The 20,860-nt window shown below is 38.8% G+C and overlaps 1 protein-coding gene across 4 annotated transcripts in view; it reads left to right on the top strand.

Moving 5' to 3' along the window:
* The window catches only part of zmynd11 (zinc finger, MYND-type containing 11), a 34,920-nt gene extending 20,898 nt beyond the window's left edge, over positions 1 to 14,022 (top strand). For 3 of the 4 annotated variants that reach the window (XM_033649837.2, XM_033649834.2, XM_033649839.2), the window contains 11 exons: positions 287 to 364; positions 1,485 to 1,577; positions 3,125 to 3,212; positions 6,123 to 6,178; positions 6,403 to 6,480; positions 7,848 to 7,966; positions 8,355 to 8,700; positions 9,948 to 10,022; positions 10,792 to 11,100; positions 11,186 to 11,371; positions 12,803 to 12,930. In XM_033649837.2, coding sequence (XP_033505728.1) covers positions 287 to 364; positions 1,485 to 1,577; positions 3,125 to 3,212; positions 6,123 to 6,178; positions 6,403 to 6,480; positions 7,848 to 7,966; positions 8,355 to 8,700; positions 9,948 to 10,022; positions 10,792 to 11,100; positions 11,186 to 11,371; positions 12,803 to 12,925 — 1,551 coding nt within the window. In that variant the 3' untranslated portion in view covers positions 12,926 to 12,930. Of the gene's footprint in view, positions 1 to 286; positions 365 to 1,484; positions 1,578 to 3,124; positions 3,213 to 6,122; positions 6,179 to 6,402; positions 6,481 to 7,847; positions 7,967 to 8,354; positions 8,701 to 9,947; positions 10,023 to 10,791; positions 11,101 to 11,185; positions 11,372 to 12,802 lie in introns of all 4 variants that reach the window. The other variant, XM_033649838.2, reaches the window with a different exon arrangement.
* Positions 14,023 to 20,860: the final 6,838 nt, after the last annotated feature.

Here is a 20,860-nt window from a genome sequence, read left to right as displayed (position 1 = left end):
GGTGCCAACAGAGATGGCTGATAAAGAAGAACAATGAACTATTACTCAGTTTTTCTCATTTTTTCTTTCTCTCTTGTTGGCAGCTCTTTTTTGGTGTCTCGTTGTCTTTATTTCCCTCTTGTTCCGCCTTTGTGTATTTTTGCTGTGTTTTAGTGACATGAATTGGGCGGTTATATATAAACATTTTAAGTGTATCAGTGTATGAGAGCATTTGGATTACAGGGTCAGGTCAAAACTAATGTAACCTTTCCCTCTCTCTTTCCTGGTCCCCCCTGCCTTCTTGCAGGGCAGTAAAAAGAAGAACCTGAACAAACAGGAGATGAGTAAATACCTGCGCTTCATCGTGCAGCGTATGAAGGAGAGGGTGAGAACAACTATCTGTTTCTTCTGATGCTTCAGCCCATCAAACCTACTTGTGACAAAACAGCAGATTGTTTTCCAAATCCTATTGCTCAAATTCTTTTCATATTTCTTCAGTAAGAAATACATATATTTTTTGGCAGATTTAGGCTCTATTTTGCAAGGTGACTGATTGTTGTGTTGTGCTTGATTTTACTTGAGTTGGACTGTATTGATTATTGGATATTATGACCACTGTTAACAAGAAAAAGCTGCATTATTCTTATACTCTAAGAATTTTTAATTTGTTAAATGAATGCAGCATTGCATGAAAGTCACTGCAGTGATTATAAATTGCTGTTCACCTTGTCGTCCTTTTTCATACTTGCACTGGGCCAGATTATTTAGTACCCAATTGAGTTACCAGCACAAGTTTGTTCACATTGTATCTTGACAGGTGACTGTCACTCAAATACTCACACTAGTCCATCCAGTCAGAAGCTTGAAGACAAAGGGATTTTTGAAATTACTCAAAATATGAGTTTTTCTATCTTGAAATAATAATTAAAAACCTATCTCAACATCATTTCTGACTGCAGAAAGCACGAGTTGTATAATTTTAGTTGGACTTGAAGGCCTTAATTCTTAAACCAGTCTGCAGTCTGTGGTTGTAGCTTCGGTTGTGTTCTCTGAAATATTCCTGTAGTATAACCACCCAAATGTAAATGTTCTAAATATTGATGGGGATCCCCCCTCCCCCCCCCGGAAATCTACGCCTATGTAACTACCCTCAATTAGGAAAAATACCCTTCATTCTCTCTTTACCCCACCCTTCATCTGGATTTTCCTCCATTACATCTCCGTCTACTTGCTCGTCTTCAGCACTTCCTCAATCCCTCCCTTTCTCTTTTCCCTCACTCTCCAGTCTCAACTCTATTAAAGTTGTGTTAAATCTCATTACTTGTCCCCCACAACTCTCTTGTTCTCCCCTTTCTGTCTCCCTTCATCCCACTGCTCCCTTTAAAAATCGTATCAGATCTCATCAGTTGCCCTCCATGTTGCCTCCATGTGTCCCTGCTTCATTACTCCTTCCCCCCCAACTCTCCATAAAGTCGTATTAAAACATTATCCCTCTCCATTTGCAGGCAGTGGACCTGAACAAGAAAGGGAAAGATACTAAACATCCCATGTACAAACGACTGATCCACACTGCGCTGGAAGTCTCAGACATCCAGGAGGTAACCATCATGCCCAGCGTCTTCTGTTTAATCATTATCACTTACTGTTAAACCCTTTTTCTAATTCATTCATTTATTCATCTGAGGATTTTTTCCTCCATTTCCAGTCTCTCAAGTTTAAAAACAAAATGAAAAGACAACTGCCTTGTTTCTATTAATTATGTATGTGTGGACATTGAGGATAACGATGTCGTTGGAAAGTGTAAATCACAGATAATCTAGAAATATGTGTTTCATGCCTTTTTGTACAAATTTGATTGAGTAACTTGGAGAAGGAGTGCCAATTGCTGCTATCAGGTGCTAAGGGTTGTAAATTACCTTGTAAATTGTCTGAACTACTGAGCGCTTTGTTGAATTTATGTTTTATTTTATTAGCATTTATTGTGGTTTTAGGTCATATTGGTAACACCTTATTTTATTGTGAGTTTGGTCATATTTTGTGTGTGTGTGTTTGTGTGTGTGTGTGTGTGTGTGTATGAGGGGTCAAACGTATCAGCGAACACACACACACTGCATTCACTGCGTACTTGATACGTGTAAATTGCGTGTGCAACCATCACCGTGTACTTGCTTCGCGTGCACTGCGTGTGCATTCACCGTGTACTTGTTACACATGCAATGCGCGTGCAATGCCTGCACACGCCTAGACGTGTGGTTATTAGACGTGCATGCGTAGACACGTCATGTAATCACAGGGGTCAAAAGTGTCAGCTGTTGAAGCAACAGCGCGTCGTGTTACGGACGTGTGACACGTAGCATCGCTATGCTAACTCTGCTAATCTGACGTGCGTGCGTAGACACGTCATGTATCACAGGGGTCAAAAGTGTCAACTCTTGAAGCAACAACGCATCGTGTTACGGACGTGTGACACGTAGCATCGCTATGCTAACTCTGCTAATCGTACGTGCGTGCGTAGACACGCAGGTGTAGTGTATGTGTAGCGTTTGTAACGCGCTGTACACGTGTACCGATAAGACGTGTGAGCGCGTTGTTTGAGTGGAGCGCACAACGCCTGCGCGTCATGTAGCGGGCGTGTGTGTAACACTCATGTCTCCATAGTAACCCTATGTTAAATGTAGGCGTGCGCTCACACGGTTTGATTAGATCTGATGTGTCCTAAGTAGGCGCAAGTGACGCGTTGTAGTGTGGTTGGGTGAAACGTTTGACCCTTCATAGTGTGTGTGTGTGTGTGTGTGTGTGTGTGTGTGTGTGTGGTTAAGCAGGACTCCAATGTGCTGTGGTCAGTGGTGCATCACACCCAGCCTCTGCCAGACACTGGAGCACTGCCTAGTGTGTGTGTGTGTGTGTGTGTGTTAATAAGTATACTGCCCTCTCCTGGACCCCTCACGTCGGTCACCAAACACACACACACACACACACACACACACACAGCATGTGAATAGACCTCTTTGTACTTGTCGCCTCTCTGTCTCACCAACTGTCTCTCTCTCCATGTTTTTTTCCTCATTCTGTCTCTTTCTCTCTGTCTCGGTGTCTCTTTCCCTCTCTCTGTCTGTGTCTCTGTTTGTCTGCCTCTCTCTCACAGAACCTGTCTGAAGGAAAGTATAAAAGCTTCGAGGAGTTCAAAGCAGATGCTCAGCTCATTGTTCACAACACTGCCATCTTGTATGGAGGTGGGTCAGAGTTTCAATATGTTTCCCTCTGTGGTTTAAAGTTTGATAGTAGTGCTGATACAATAGTACCAATGAATTGACACTGAGCTTTGTACCAATAAGACACTTTTTTGACATTTCATGTTAAGAAGTTATTAAAATACAAAACCCCTATTTTATTCAACAAAAGACGCTAAAATTGTCAGCAGTTGATTGATCACAAGCAGTCATACAAGAACAACAGCTTTGTATTAATCAAAGTTTAATTGTTTTTATTAAATCAGGAACTATCTGATCAGAGAGTGAACAAGATAATGTTCCTTAAAAGATATTCAACAGTTGATACAAGACAGTTTTCAAGTAACAAGTATTGACCCAGCACAATCTGTATATGGAATTTTATGATTCTGGTTCTTTTATTCATTTTGAGACAATGCTCTCTGTATTCTCAGAGAGCATCAGATGATTTGGTCAGTTGTCCTGGGAAGTACAAGGATATTAGGGAAATTTATAACTGTGATGTGGTCGGAGTTTTTCATAAACAAAATATTAGATCACACGGGGCAGGAATTTCACGAGGGCCACGAGGGCCATCACCCTTGTGCCCTCCTCATTTGGCCCTGTGCCCTTGAAAAAAGTATCTGCCCTAAGGCCACAGTGGCCTTGATGCCCTGCCTGCACTGCCCCAGGTGATTTTGCGGTTTTCTCCTCTGCCTCTTTCCTGTTAACACGACTTTGATACCTGCGTCTATTGAGAAAAAAATAATGTGACATTCTGGAGTCGTTGGGCAACATCAAATGAGACGATGCGTAGCCTACATCACCAGTGGGGGGGTTTGATTCGAGCCTGGCTTGAACCGCTCGGACGGGCTGTAACGACAGTTTGACACCAGTCTATCACCGGCCAACCAGGAGGCTTCATCAAACGCCCGGGCAGGGATCGGTACCGAGACCCGGTATTAAACAACCCAAGGCAAGTTTAATCAAGACCGTAATAATAGTAAGCTCTGCTATTATCGGCGTTACTTTTTAAAGTTTCGGTTTCATGTATCATCATTCTGCAGCCTCTCTCCTGCTCTCTGCATGTCACCCCTCACAGCGCACACACACACAGACGCAAACTCAACAGCAGAGAGGCTGCGGTGCAGATGAAGGGAATATAACTTCAAGATTACTCTAGTTGATGACAACTACGCTTGTTACTGTGAGTAACTGCAATAAAACCTCTGCCAGCCAAGCAAGTACTTTATCAATACATGTGATCAGCATGTAGAAGGTCATATTTCAACCCGCTCTGTCCGCAGTCTCTCATTCACCGCTATTATGATTTATGATCGCTGTTGACACAAGTACATCACGCTTGCAGTGCTAACAGCAAAGCGTTAAAGACAAACTAAATGAAAGCTGTCTGTATGTAGGCTAACACTTTATCTGAACATGTACCTGAGGCAGCCGACCTGCAGACAGTGAGCTTCCTCGGTAGAGGAGGGACAGAGAGCAGGATGAATGAGTGATACTGATGTTTGTCTTCATGCTGAGATAACGTGACTTTCTTCACTCAGTATTGTGATGTCAGGAGGAATATTTATATTCCAGTCAGATATTATTGGGTTTTAAATAGTGACTTTGTTGTTGTAAACATGACTGTTGTTGCCATGGACTGTATAAAACTATATCCTGTGTAACTGACCTATAAATAAAGCATCAGGAGGTGAGGTGTGTGCATGTGTGTGTGTGGAGGAGAGGGGAGAGGGAGATGCTGGTAGAGAGATAGTGTGTGTTGTTAGATACTGTTAATGTCACTTATTATGCTTCTGTGCATTGATAGCTCTTTTTAGTCTGTTTTTGCATCATGTTGAGGAGGGCCATGCCTATGTATATAAATATATATGTATGCAAAAAAAAAGTGGATCGGTTGCTCGCTGCTAAAAATGTGGCCCATTGACATGATCTGGTTTTGAAATGCAGCCCAGTTGAAATAGTAATTGAATAGCCCTGCTGTAGTTTGTTTGTTTGTTAGCTATCTAACAACACATCAGAAATAAATATAAGCCAGTCTTGTTCAGTGAATCAGTTTATCATGTACACTCAAAAAATATTTAGGCCTATTTAAGATTGTTTGCTTATAAATACATAAACCTGGTTGTTCTATATTTAAACACATTGGGTTTATTAGTGCTATTAAATAAATCACATTATTACCTATTATACTCATTACTTGAGCTTGTTTTATTTATTTATTTATTTCACAGATAGTTATACATCCTTAGTCCTTAAATTAAATTCATTATGGACGTGGACTTAAAATCATTGTTTTACTGTATGGGCTCGCTGCCCTGGCTTTTGGCCTTTGTGCCCTCAAAAAATTGACAACATGAAAGGCCAAGTGGCCTTGCCCCTAAAATGATGAAATCCCAGGCCTGAGATCACAGCAGGCTTTAGTTTTTTGTTTTCAGCCCACTGGGGACTTTTAATCCCTTTTAAAAAAATTGAATTATAATAAGTCAGAAAGACATAGTTCATAGGATGTACTGTATGTATCCATCATTTTCTGTAGCCTTTGGCCTTATCCACAATTGGAAATATGGCCCAGCATTTGGAAAACAAGATGAACATGAATCACAAAGAAATATTAGTCCAAAAACATAGCAGTTACTTGAGAGTTACATATATGTTTCTTGATGGAATATGGACAGAAGCGAAAGTGGCTATCAACAATCGCTGTCCAAAAATACATATCATAGAGGAATTTATTCAAAGTCAGTCATGATTTCTTTTTGTTCTCTGGCTCTCATTAATTCAAATATCACTTGTGTTATTAGTCCTAATGGATGTCTTTTGGTTTAAACATATTTCACTTAACTCTTGGTTTAACCTGACCTTTTCTTTCTTGCTGACTTTCTCATTGAGCATCGCGTGTTTTTGTTTTAGTTAACAGCGACCAGGCGGAGATCGCACGGCTGCTCTTCAGCGACACATGCCACGAGGTAACATTGTTTTACTTTTCTCTCTCACACAAGTCACAGCAGTGAGATCCAGTTTTGTTCGTAAGTTTAGAGCTTTTTAGTGTACATCTCTTAAACGTGTTGAGTCCAGATTTGTTCAAAAAGTCGTAAAAGTTCTTGTACATTAAACTTTTCTTTGTTTTTCTTTCCCTCATTGATCTTTTCCCCCTCATTCTTTCTCTCTTCCCCTATCTCTTCTCTTCCAGTTGAATGAGTTGTTGTTGTGCAAGAACTGCTTCTATCTGTCGAACGCCCGGCCAGACAACTGGTTTTGTTATCCCTGTGTAAGTACAATCAAACATGCTTTCGTCAGTTTAATGGGACAGAACTGCTCTTTAGTGACAGATGCATAGTTTTATTTTATTAGACCTTATGTTTATACAGAGGGGATAAAGTTCTCCGGCACAGCTGCAGTGCGAGCATTTCACTTGCATTTGCCCCTAAAAATATACATACATGTGCGAACCGGGAAAATGATTTAGGTCTACAGTGTGCGAGTAAACACAACCTACTTTTTTACCGTAATCGGCATCAGACGTTTATTCATCACTAACCGATCAAATAAATGTATTTTAAAACTCGCTCTTTTGGCTCTGATACAGCCCATTGCACTGGGCTTTGTAACAATGTCCCGCCTACAGCCCCCTCTGATTGGTTACATGGCACAAGTGATAGCCAATCAACACTGACGCCTGTGCACGCTTTCACATCATGTCACATTGAGAGACAGAGCTCAGACAGAGCGGGAGAGGCTCCGGTAAGCCAGCAGTAATTTTGAAGGTAAGGTAACAGAAACCAGACAGAAACGAAAGCTGCAATAAAAATCCTCTATGCTGAAGTTTCAAAGTCACCACCACAACATTATATGATCCATTTCAGTGGTGACATGCTTGCCCAGAGGGGAAATTTCGACGTAACTGCCTGTTTAATTCACATCAAGCGCGATACAATTTTGCAAACAGCCTAAATGATTTAGCTTCTAAAAATAAATAGCACCAAGGCAAAAAAGAGATGTAGGTGCTATAAGTCAGAAAGTCTGGTAAGCTCTGAAAGTTTAATCTTTATTTATAAACTCATTATGCTATAAAAGTTTAATCTGAAAAGTAACTACTAAAGCTATAATTTTTTGTTCGTTTTGATAATAAACACGTTCCTTTGCAACACATACATTTCTATTTCTTCATTTTGTGACCGCAACACCATAGTACAAAAATAAGAACACAGCAGCCAGTCTTGCTATATTAAGCCTGGCTCAGACCAAAGATTTGTGACAAGATGAGTTGAAACATGCAACTACTTGCAATGCGCTGTTCTGCAACGTTCTAAAATCGTGCTGGTTCACACCAATGCAACAAGACGAGATGGTGTATCATCTCTATGCAACAACTTTCTGTACCTCCGCTTTGTTTGCAGCTTTTCAGGCTTAATTTTGTGACTGAATATGATTTGTAGCTTCCTAAAATATGAATGAGGATAGTGATAGTGAGATACTGGCTACAGTTGCATTTGTGATGAAACGGCGAAAAACAAACAAAACGAGCATCAGATGAGCTGGGCTTTAAATGTAATCTGAGTTTTGCTTGTTAGATAGACACTGCTGGGATGTACCGTTGGTCTATTAGGTCTCTTTGTGTGTGTGTTACCTTGGCAGAGCCCCAGCCATGACTTAGTGTGGGCCAAGATGAAAGGATTTGGCTACTGGCCGGCCAAAGTCCTTCAGAGGGAGGAAAACCAGGTGGACGTACGCTTCTTTGGCCACCAGCACCAGAGGTCAGCACAGCTGGCAGACATCAACAACAATACACTGCATCACATTTCTCTACGATTAGTCTTGGCAGAATATCAGCAGGTTGAGATTGCTTGTGTCCCTATTACTACAGGGCACCTTCATTTTTATAGCTCTTCAGAACACACTCAAAGAAAGAGTGTTCCTCCTCTTCTCACAGGTGTACACACCATTTAGAAAGCAACTTTATGCTGCTGAAACTAGTTTAAGAACTTCTCAGCTTTGAAGTTATTGTAGTGAAAAAGGAAATCCAGCTTCTTAACCAAACTTCAACCAAAACAAACGAAAACACAATTAGAATAGACTGATAAATTTAAAAGGTGCAGTGCTGTTTGGTAAATTACGAGCACTGTTTTCCCTTGCCCTTCCCAGAGCGTGGATCCCCTCAGACAACATACAAGACATCAAAGTGAGTGTCCAGCAGCTGCAAGTGAAGCGCAGCAATGGCTGGAAGAAGGCCTGTGAGGAGCTGGAGGTCTACCAGCGCTTCCTGAGGGAGGGCCGTTACTGGAAAACAAAGCTGGAGGAGGGCAACATGCCGTCACACCAGCAAATGCAGCAGAGCCAGAGCCAGAGCCAGAGCCAGACCCAGACCCAGAGCCAGCGGCAGCAGCAGCAGCAGCAGCAGCAGGAAGGCAGTGGGAGAACGGACAGGCTGGAGCGGACGGACGAAGCAGAGTCCAGCATCTCCTCCACCAGCAACGAGCAGGTCCGACATGTAAGTGGAATGATTCAGGAGTCACTTAGACACAAAAACATGGGAAAACACATTATTAAATAAATAGCGTACTCTTCTTTTTGCTCACAAGCAAGCTGTTTTACTGTAGTTCATCATGTTTTTAATGTAGTTGTAACTGTGTATATGTAAATAAAATTTTCTATGAAAAATATTTTGAAATAGTTTTCACAGAAAATTAAAGTTAATAGAAAAAAATTACAAGACTAAATGTTTCTTCAAGTTAATGTGGGCCTTTCTGTGATCTTGAAGTTTCACAGACCAGTCAAACAGCTTCTGACACAACTGTCACAACTCATACATCATTCATGCCTTTTTACCTCAACTTCCTCCAGGGGTTTTCACTTCTCTTGTACCTTTCTGTCAGGTCTGTCAAAATAAACATGGATCTGCTGCAGACAAAAACCAAAACAGAAACACCAAACCAACATGTAATTTGGTGTGAAACATATTTATACCAAAGTTATACAGTGATTTAGAGAAAATGGATGAAAGAAACAAAGATGAGACAGCAAAGTCATGAGGTAAACTGTCAGGTGAAATACATTAAAATGACAAGTGGAATACTGTAGCGATAAACACAGCAAATAGTGCCACCTGGTGGCTGAACTGTACAACAATGAATGATGATAAAGTAGAAATAAAATGATAGCAGAAAATGAAGGTACGCACCACAGTTTAGCTGGGCAGTAGTGGTATTCTTAAATTAATTATTATAAACTACCTCTTGCCTTTGTAAAGAGGCATACAAAGATAGATGTAATTTAAAGTATTTATTTGTAAAGTAGTGTCTTAGGCTCTTACATAGTTGGCAGTATATATATTTTTTTAAAGTTCTGTGATAAATTCTCACATTCAGAGGAATGACAGCATTTGGCCCAATAAAGTTTTTAATGTCCTTTATGATTTTCTGTACAGTCTTATTTTAAAGTTCGCTTTTTAATGTAGATTTCAGATTTTAAACAGCATTTTCCTAAGGCATCTAAGACATTTGTCACTTTGCCACTTTTCTCAAATATGTAGATTAATAAAAGCATTTGTAAATATTGGTTTTAAAATTTTAGCTTCCAGTTTCCCTCATAATTACCAAGTAAAATGCTTTAAATTAATTCCCCACATTGTTTTCTCAGTCTTTATTGGAACAAGAAAGGAACACCCTTCAGATACTCCTTACATTTTACTAAATGTTAATTTTTGTAATATTTTGTTCTTTTATTTCCTTTTTCCAGCTCAAAGGCAGCCTCGAACCCAAGGCCAAGAAAAGCCGTCGATCTCAAATGGTCGAGCCCAAAGAAGAAGCCAGTGTAAGTTAGACTCACGTCATCACGCACACGATAATCTAATAACTGTTAGTAGTTTGACACATTTGCTGTCTGTTTAGGTTAGAATGTGTTTTATCTATGAGCTTATTGCGAAGCTAGATTGCAAGATTGGACAGATATTACAAATATGTTTTGGGTTTGTAGGTAAATCTTTGTCCTTATCAAAATTGTTTGTCTTTGTTTGTTCATATAAAAACTGAATGCAGTCTGAAGATTTTTCTTTAACTCTTAAAATATATTGCTAATGAGCTGAAAAAAAAGAAGATAAAAACCAGACTTTTGCACTCAAACAGCTGACTGATTTCTATTTAATATGTACTAGACCAGCTTTATTGTCTTTGCAACAGAAGGGAGTGAATTGTCAGGAAAATGCTGAGATGAATAATATATCCCAAAAAGTAGGCATTAAAAGGTTTTCAGAAGCACTGAATTTGAATTTTCTCCAAAAAAAAAAAAAAAAAAAAGAGGATGAGGATGATGTATTAGAAACTCTTGAATTTAATTCAGAAATATTTTCTCTTGCGTGCTGTAGGCAGTAATATTATTTAAGAAAATGTTTTTGTATCTGATTGCAAGCTGCAGGGAGACATTATACATCTATAAACTAGGATAAGTATTGTTGCTGCCATCACAACATCATCAACTCACAATGGGCACGTGTCAATATAAAACTTAGTTTAGTTAATAATTTTTCATCAGTTAATACATAAAAATATGTCATTTTGTTTGTTTTGTTTTATCTGACTTTCAGTCTGTGACTCCATGCTCGTCTCTCCATCAGGACCCAGAGCCAGAGATGGAGGCGGTCAGCTCCAGTCAGGAGATCCCAGTGTCCTCGGCGCCCCAGCAGCCCGAGAAACTATCGGTGTCCACGCAAACTAAGAAGGCCAGCGGAGGGTCACCGCGCACGCTGCACCGCGGCACTCAGACCAACAGTGACGGCGCCTGCCAGAACATGTGCCACGAGAAGTATACCAAGGTCTTCAACGACGTCAAGGAGATGATGAAGGCTGACAACAAGAGGGAGACAGAGAGGGTCGTCAGAGAGGCTCTGGAGAAGGTGCATTTGTGTTTGATGATCAGGAAAGGTCTGCATCTGTGAGAGTGTCTCAGTTTAAATACCGAGTCTGTCTCTGTCCCCTCAGCTCCGTGCAGAGATGGAGGAGGAGAAGCGTCAGGCAGTGAGTAAGGCAGTGGCAGGAGCTCAGGCGGAGATGGAGAGGAAGTGTAAACAAGTGAAGGAGAAGTGTAAAGAGGAGTTGGTGGAGGAGGTGAAGAAGGTGGTGGCCCAACACAAACAGCTCATCTCCCAGACCAAGAAGAAGCAGTGGGTGAGTTATGGATAAATTAGCTGACTCATACTAATGTGTTCACTTCAATAATTAAAAGGTTGAATGCTCATTTTATGATAAAAGTTAAGGAAAAGTTTAACTTTATTTATAAAACACATTTAATAACTAAAGATTTATTGTTCCTGAGCTGAAACCAGGGTTTGGATCAGATTCATTTAACATTTATACATGTTCATCTGCTTCTCCTCTACGCTCCTCTAAGCAGCCAAAAATATATACATACCTAAAGTTACCTGACTGTTCTGTCATCTGCCAATAACACGGCTCAGTTTTTATATTTTCCTACACAATAGAGCCGTTAATTGCACATGTACCTCTAACTACAGATAAAAATTTGCAGTCCTCCAATAATAAAATTTAGCCTGGATCGCAGCTTTAAAATGTCTTACATTTCTAACAAACACTATAAATCCCTTAAGTTCCAATTCGGTTTTCAACTTGCCGTCAAGTTCAACAGTTTGATTTGGCCTGCTGGTATACAATAATTACAACAAATTAACGCCTTAAAATGAATATGGTTTTATACAGCACTGCTGTTTATTTATATACGGACAGTAATGTTGGTGTCATGGTTTTCAGATGAGCTTTGCGACCGGCAAGTTTGCTACATTACTACACTTTATGGATTCTCTCTTTTTCAGAAACACAAGAACACTCACCAAAACGGTCATGGTTAGTCTTGATAGTTCTTAAGTCAGCACCTCTGGTTTGGTCAAAATAAACCCTTAATTTACCGAGTTAGATGTGAAAATAACCAGTTTTCCCTGTGGTCGCTCTGCTGTCACAAGCATGACATGGGCCGGCTGTTTATAGTCAGTCCTGTTGTGTTTACCTCCACAACTGGTCAGCTCAGCTGCCTCTTGCACCACACTGACCTCTGGAGGCATGTGAAGTACACTACATGCAAAACATCCTCAGTACAGCCTCTCGCAAGTTTAATGTGGTGTTTGTTTAGATATGCAGTATTTTGTAGGTTTAATTTAAGTCCTAAAAAAAAAAAAAATAATAATTATCAAAAAAAAAATCCTAGTTTGCACAGCTTTTCTGTGTTGTACATACTTTTTTTTTTTTTACAATAATTTAAATAATTATATTGTTTTTAATATTTAGCTACAATTTAAAGTGTTACAACAAGGATTTCCTCTCGACCCTTTTAATGATTTAATTTGAATTTATGCATATTATTAGTGTTGCATCAGAGTTCATCTTCACTTTATCCACTCTTCTTGTACTGATGTAGTCTCAGTGTGTGTTTTTCTAAATTGCCTAAAATTAAAGTAAAAAGTAACTTTTTTCCTGTTTCATTTTTATTTTCATGCTCTAGTCTCAGTTTGTCCGTCTTGCTTTAGTGCTGTAAATGAATTTGCCTTTCACCTCAAGCTGTAACCACTTGCTGGTTGTTGTTTTCAGTGTTATAACTGTGAGGAGGAGGCCATGTATCACTGCTGCTGGAACACCTCATACTGCTCCATCAAGTGTCAGCAGGAGCACTGGCACGCCGACCACAAACGCACCTGCCGCAGGAAGAGATGAACAAGACCCGCCCCCTTCTGACCTTACACAGCACGCCATTGGCTCTTGCCCTCTCCTCTTGTCAGTCAGTGTCTACAACACACACACCTAATAGACACAAACACACACACACACACACACACACACATACACACACACTTCCTGCTTCTCTACTTGCCTTCCTGAAAACTTTGTGGACCCGATGTTTTCTGTGTGAAAAGAGCAATTTGTTCCCTTTTTTGTTTTCATTTTGTTTCTATTATTTAATGTACCCATTCTATTGATTTTTCTTTCTATATTTTATGTTTTTTCCTCTAAATCGTGAACAGATTGCTCGAGAGCATGGCTCGAATGCAGAATTATGGTATGATTTTTGTGTTCTTTTTTTCCTCTGATTTTTTTTTTTTTTTTTTGGTCTTTACTGAAGTGCTAATTTTGAGCTTGTGTCAGAGAATGTGTTATTTAAGTGTGTAGTAACAGATGAGCGTTAATTGAATACATTTTATTACCTGAATTTTTAAAAAATCACTTTTCTTACTGTAAATGCAACAAATACACACCGTCGATCTTACAAGAAAAATGAAAACATACCGTAAGTACTATCGCAGCACCGAACTAGCGCCGCTTTCATAGAGAAAACCTATTTAAAAAATGATAAAAAACTGCGTAAGATATGGATTTGTGGACATCATGGCTCACCGACGTAATATATTTTTTGTTTTGTTTTTCATGAAACTATTGCGGTGGATGGCACCTTTTTATCATTTCTACCTAAAATCTTATTGTCCTCAAGTCACTTATTGGGAACAGGGTCACGAGGTCGGCCTTAAAAGACGCCGGCAAAATAAATCTTCCATGTATTATTATTATAATTAATATTATTATGCACATTTTGAGGCTCTTTTTTTCAAATAGACTAGTTTTTATGAGTCAGATATTAAAAAATGAAAGATTTTAATTAGTTCTAAATTGGGGAAATGTAAAGCAATCTTTCCTGAGCTGGATCTTAGAGAGGTTCCATGATTTGACAGTTTTTCGACTTTTTTGCACACTTCGTTTTCTTAACAACCCAAATGCTTGTAATATTGCCCAAAAAAAAAAAAAAAAAAAAAATCAAACATTTTGTTGAACCTACCTGAGAAGATCTGGTGAGTTCTCCCTCCTCCTGCGTCCTCCTAAAACCTTAAAACAATATGTATATTTTTCCGAGCGTCGTCAGTGTCATTTTTATAGTGATGTACACTCAAAAAGTTCATTCTTTTTTCTTTTTCTTAACCTGAAGTGACTCTTTCACTGCTTATGCTGTAGTTGGTGGTCAGTGCCTGTTTCTCTTTTTCTTTTCTCATCCTCTTACTCCCAGTAAGGCAGCATGCATGTTGATAGTTACATAGTTTGTCTTTTTTCATTCATTACGGTAAAGCTAAAAAAAAAAAGACCAGAAGCTTGCTGGTGTTTAATGAGCAGTGACGACGGATGGACCAATATAAAACTTTATGCAAATGTGAATGATCAAATGAATCTTTTCTATAGTTCTCCCTGCGCTGGATGTCAAGTGTCAATGGTGTATAAATATGGTGCTTGGAAACTTTTTTTAAAGAGGCAATAAAATTGCCAGTTTTTTATTTTCTTTGAGAAGTGTGACACTTTGTTTGATGACTGTTTCCTCAGTTATGAAGATTGACTGAATGGAGGAAAATGATTTAGTTACTCTGTCGACGCATTGCTTTTTCTTACACACAGACTGCTGTTAATCAGTTTGTGCTTCTGTTAACGTATGACAAATAAAATACCGTAAATTCTCACATAGTGGACAGGAACTTTTTTATAATCTCAGCTAAAGAGAGAACCAGACTTTTATATCCAATTCCTCCTATTTTATCCCATTTTTAACACCTGTTGCTTCTTTTTGCCGTAAAGGAAAACTCAAATTCCACGCTACATAATAATTGTATACAGTACGTACAGCATGCTAAAAGTTTTCTGCAGACAGAATACGTGAAATCAAGTTGCTCTTCTGTTCAGTGGGGAATAATGCAATACGTGAACCAACAGACTTCCATCAAACAGACAAAACAAAATGTCTTTCAAAGATTTTTTTATTCTAATATCTTTGTGACGCCTGTCCCAATTCCACACTGCTGCACTCTAACAGAATCAAGTTTGTACTTAAGACTAATATTGGTATACTGTTATTGCAGTTAGTGCACAAGAAATCAACACACTTCACTGTTTTATACCATCAGGAAATCATGAAATACATGTGAATCAATTGCCTCTTCTAGGAGCACCTCCTCCAATTCATTTGTGTCTAGTTAGGGCTGCAACTAATGATTATTTTCATTTCATTGATTCATTTATCCATTGTTTATGTGTTTAATCTATAAAATGTCAGAAAATAGTGAAACTAAATAATTTACATTAATATAAAATCACATTTAAGGAGATGGAACCAATAAATCCTTGCAAATTATTATTATTTTTTTTAAACAACTTGGTTTTCTTTTTCAGTGTCAAGTCACAACAGACGTAAAACTTGCTTAGAATCAATTTTGTTAAACATGTACTGGAAGTGTTGCATTACATAAAAGGCCGGTGTTGTTTTATATTTGGATTATTGTTAAAGGAATCCCCCCAAGATGGCGACCGCTGAAATGTAGAACTTGGGGCTTCAGAATGGGTGTCCTCAAACCAATGGGTGACGTCACGGTAGGTATCTATGTTCTCAATCAGGGGTCCTTAAGGGGGTTCCATGGTGTCCCCTGAAAAATGGTGGATAGTTTATTTACAGTATTTAACTCACTACAGAAGTGAGACAGATGTGAGCAGGAGCCATAAGAGTAACTATTCTGATCATAGGTTTCACTTCCTCTGCAGTTATCTCTTCCATAGAATTCTGGTCTTAATCATTTCTAACAACCAAAATCGTTTTAGCTGGGGGTCCCCAATGCCAAATCTTATTAAGTAGGGGTCTGTGACCTATTATGTATCAGTTTACGGATCCTTAACACAAAAAAGTTTGAGAACCACTGCATTAGAGAGTATTTGTGGCATAGGACGGTTTATTTGGGATTGAGTCAAAATAAATTACAGGATATGTGGTCATGGTGATGAAGGAACATGACACCCAGGACAAAGGAGCTCAATGACAGAGAGGAACAAGATATATAATATTTGATATACACACAGTACATATTAGTAGAGGCTCATTTTTGTTATTTTAATTAGATTTGATGAGCAAAATACTATTTAATAAGAACAAACAATCATGTTTGAAAATGGCCCACTATTAGAGAATTTACGGTAACTGTTGTTCCAGACTTTAAAGACTTAAAAACTTTTCTCTCACTTGTCTCTGAGTCTTTTTTTGGAAACTCATTTAAGTGTATCACTTTAAGATGTAACATGTTATTGTACAGTTGGACTTCTCTGTTCTCATCCAGCAGTTTGTGATTTACTTTGGATTTCTGGAAGAGTTCTCTAACGTTCTCTCGTGTTTTATCACAGTTCTCCTCAGCAGGCTTTTTTTTCTTTCTTCTATCATCATTGCACTACATGTAAATAAATCTCTTCTCCATCATATTATATGTACATTGTAAATGGATTCACAAATATTAGATTTCTGTTGTATTTTTTTCTGTGTTCACAGTGATCTGGATGACTGTTAGTTCTAGTTTTGTACAATGTACAACCGTTAATCATATCAGCTTCCATTGTTCCCACCACACTCTGGGTTTGTTCAGCACATTTCTGGTTTGGTTAAAGTATTGTCATGATGAAAACCAAACCAATAATTTTATAAAGAACTCCCATACCAATCACTCATTGAAGGTTACATGTTTTATGTTACACACTTTTTCTTTTTTTTTTTTTTTTGTGACTTTTTATATTCGTCCATCCAGCCGTTTTTAAAAAAGGATTGAGTGTAAAAAGTTTTGGAAAACTTTTTGATGTCATTCCAGTTTGTACCTGTTTTTTTTAAGTGCATGAGTAACGGTGTGTTTATCTCCAGCTCCTTTTTTCTTTTTTCTCTCCTCACGTTAAAAAAAGACATAGTTGCACTCCCTCAGAGTAAAGCAATATGACAATGATTTTTCTTTTCCTGGAACTTCAGTCGAGCTAAAATCTTTTGAAGCCGTTTCAGCTTGAAAAAGTGAGTAAATCGATCAGATTGTCGCCCTGAACCAGACTTTTCACTGTTCTTATTCCACAGTATTACAGTACAAATACTATGGGAGCACTAGGTGACATTGTGCCTTAACTCACAGAGTATTTATGTACTTCGAACTGGAATAAAACCAGTGTAAATTTGACCCTGTCCTCACCTCCTGTAGGTCATCTTCTGTTCTGTCCATATGTAAACTATTAATTGTGGCTTAACATTTTCTATGCTCCTGACATTTCTTTTTTTTTTTTTTTTTTGACGCTTTAGCTAGCAATATGTATATAAATATATTCTATGTGCTAACATGGAGGAAATAAATGTATCAACAAGTTCCTGTGTTTCCAGTTTTTGTTGTTTTTGAATTTCAACAGAGATGAATACCTCTGTACTGGACACTAAAAATATAGGTGCTCTGTCATATTAAAAGGTAGTTTACCCAAAATACATAACATTTTTCCATGTACCTCTCATGGTATTAAACTTTGTAGACAGTTTTTTTTTTTTAAGATATTTTGTGGGGCATTTTGCCTCTAATGGACAGGACAGCCAAGTGTGTGTGTGTGTGTGAGAGAGAGACAGAGAGAGAGAGAGACAGAGAGAGAGAGAGAGAGACAGAGAGAGAGACAGACAGACAGACAGACAGACAGACAGACAGCAAAGGGTCACAGGCTAGTGTCGAACCCAGGCTGCTGCAGCAACAGCCTTGTACATGGGGCGCCTGCTCTATCCACTAAGTCACTGACGCCCCCGACAGTTTGTTTTATTTGTCCAGATTAAGAAAAGTATCTGCTGAGAATATTGAAAAATATACAGAAAATGTAACAGTAACACATCTTTCCAGAGGCAATATTGCAGTTACTCTCGATGATGATGATGAACTTGGAATTATGCTGCTCAAAAAAAAAATTTAAGGGAACACTTAAATCACACATCAGATCTCGATGAACGAATAATTCAAGTTAAAAATCTTTACTGATAGACATTGTATAATTTGTTGAGAACAATATGACGTAATAATGGTCAATGGAAACCAAAATCATCAACCCACTGAGGGATTAAAAATCACAATGAAAATCACAGTAAAAAAATGAAATCACTGGTTGATCCAACTTGCGTGAATTTTATCACCGTAACGTGAGTCAGTAGTGTGTGTGACCCCCGCGTGCCTGTATGCACTCCCAACAACATTTGGGCATGCTCCTGATGAGTAAGCAGATGGTGTTCTGGGGGATCTCCTCCCAGACCTGGATCAGGGCATCAGTGAGCTACATAACGTCCCATAGGTGCTCAATGGGATTTGGGTAAGAGGAACGAGAGGGTCAGTCAATTGCATCGATGCCTTTGTCATTCAGGAAGTGCCTACACATTGTTGCCATGAGACCAGGCATTGTCCTGCACCAGGAGGAAGCCAGGGCTCACCGCACCAGCGTAAGGTCTGACAACTGCTCTTAGGATTTCATCTTGGTACCTAACAGCAGTCAGGGTTCTGTTGGCTATGACATGGCAGTCTGTGTGACTCACTGTCAAACCGGTTGTACTGAATGAAGTCAACCACGGCGTCTCCAGACTCTTTAATGCCTGTCACATGTGCTCAGTGTAAACCTGCTCTCATCTGTGAAGAGAACGGACGTCTGTTTCTGACAGTGTGATCAGAAACATGCACACCAGTAGCCTGCTGGAGGTCATTTTGTAGGGCTCTGGCAGTGCTCCTCCTGTTCCTCCTCACACAAAGGAGCAGATACCAGTCCTGCTGCTGGGTTGATGCTCTTCTGCAGCCCTGTCCAGCGCTCCTCTCCTCTTGAGACTGTGCTGGGAGACACAGCAAACCTTCTTGCAACCATACGTAAGGATGTGCCATCCTGGAGGAGGTGCACTACCTGTGCAACCTGATTGGGCTGCAGGTACCACCTCATACTACCAGCAGTGACAAGGACACTAGCAGAACACAAAACTAGAGAAGAATCAGCCAGGAAGGATAAGGAGAGAGCAACTGTCTGTGGACACCACATGTAAAACCATTCCCTTTTTTGGGGTTGTCTTGCTTTTGCCTCTCCATTGCACCTGTTGTCACTTTCATTTGCACCAAAGCAGGTGAAACTGATTTACAATCACTTGTGCTTCCTAAATGGACAGATTGATATCCTTGAAGTTTCAGTGATTTGGTGTACTGAAGAAATAGTCCCCATAAAAACTCTTGACAGCTGTAATTTGGGGACTGTTTCTGCAAAGACTAAAAAGAGACAGAGGTCTCAAAACCCAGACTAAGAAAAACTACCTGCATGACGAGATACAACTACAGGTAAGGCAGAATCTCTTAATTTTGTTTGAGTACAACAACTACATCCCCCATCGGTGTGAACCACTGTGGTTTATAGCCTTGTGGGAGCTGTAGTTGTTGAATGCTGACAAAAAAAAAAAATATTCTGAAATGTTTATGAGGAGTCATTCTGGTAATTTTCTTTTTTCATATTGACAACAGATCCCATTAAAATAACAATAATCAGCAGTGAATGTATCTGCTAACAAATATTGTGTGTGTATTCAAAGTCTTAATGTCTTCTTCTACTGTGCTAAAGAGCTCCATTGTTGTTCAAAAACACATCGATGAGCCACACTGTTGCACTGTGTGACATGTTCCTTCACGACCATGAACACACACTGTTTTGGTCATTTCATGGGATTTGATGACAATAACAAAAATATAGAATAATGCCAGCCTCTTCCTTTACATAGCCTTTATAGTCTTGAAATAAAAGTTAAATTTAGGCAAATCAGTTAGATATAATATTTAAATATTTTGTCAGATCATCATGAAGTGAATAATTTAGATATCACCAGACACATTCTTCCCACCCAAACACTAAGTATCTGACCTGTCGAGGCATGGACATTAGAACTCTGGGGGTACCCTGTAGTGTCTGGCACCAGGGGCCAGTTGTTCAAAAGTAATCTGATCAGATTTTGGCTATTGGATTGGATCCCATCTTAAAAAATTGGGTTGCTCAAAAGAAGAAAAAAATAATTCTGAAATCAGATTAGATCACATGATCCAGTCTTGGTTTTGATATGGACCAAACCTTTATTTTGTTTTGTGCAAAACTTTTTAGAATGATTGGGATACCTTTGATCCAGAAAATAGAAGGCTGGATTCATAGTGGATTTCAGGAACAAAATATTATAAAACTAAAACTAAACTGGTCAAAAATATATACATATATTTATATTTTGCATATGACTTGTTGAACAGTTACTGTAATAAAGTAGTAGACTTAGGACTATCTATTAGATACTTTTTGTTTGCTATTGACAGCTATTTGAGGGATTATTTTATGTATGTGTTTAAAATCCTTTTTTTTCTACTGTACTAAAAGTCTTAAAGTTAGTCTGGAAGACTTACGTTCTCTTTGGCAGATCCTATGGTGATAAGTGGTAATTGCAGTGTGTTTGTTGACAGACCGCCTACACTGTGATATGTAGTCCCATTTAGAGCACTGGTTATCCGCATTTGGTAATCTTCAAAAGATGTATCTGAATGAGGGTGATTCAGTCCAATGAAAAACAAGCACAGAAGTGCGATAGATAAACTGATCCTGCACAGCAAAAAACACATTTGTTGAACCGTATCCCAAAAACATGACTTACAATAAAAATAATAAATACACCAACATCCAATGTTATTGTCAAAATTGTTGAAATATTTATTTAATTGAAAGACTTTATGTCAACTCAAATAAGACATTTTTAAAACCTTTAAAAAAAACATACTGGGGAGGGGACGACATACATTTTGCTGA

The sequence above is a fragment of the Epinephelus lanceolatus genome, chromosome 12 (genome assembly GCF_041903045.1).
Source record: "Epinephelus lanceolatus isolate andai-2023 chromosome 12, ASM4190304v1, whole genome shotgun sequence".
Lineage (NCBI taxonomy): Eukaryota > Metazoa > Chordata > Actinopteri > Perciformes > Serranidae > Epinephelus > Epinephelus lanceolatus.
The sequence above is the reverse complement of the archived record's forward strand: the minus strand, read 5'-3'. Positions and strand labels throughout refer to the sequence as shown.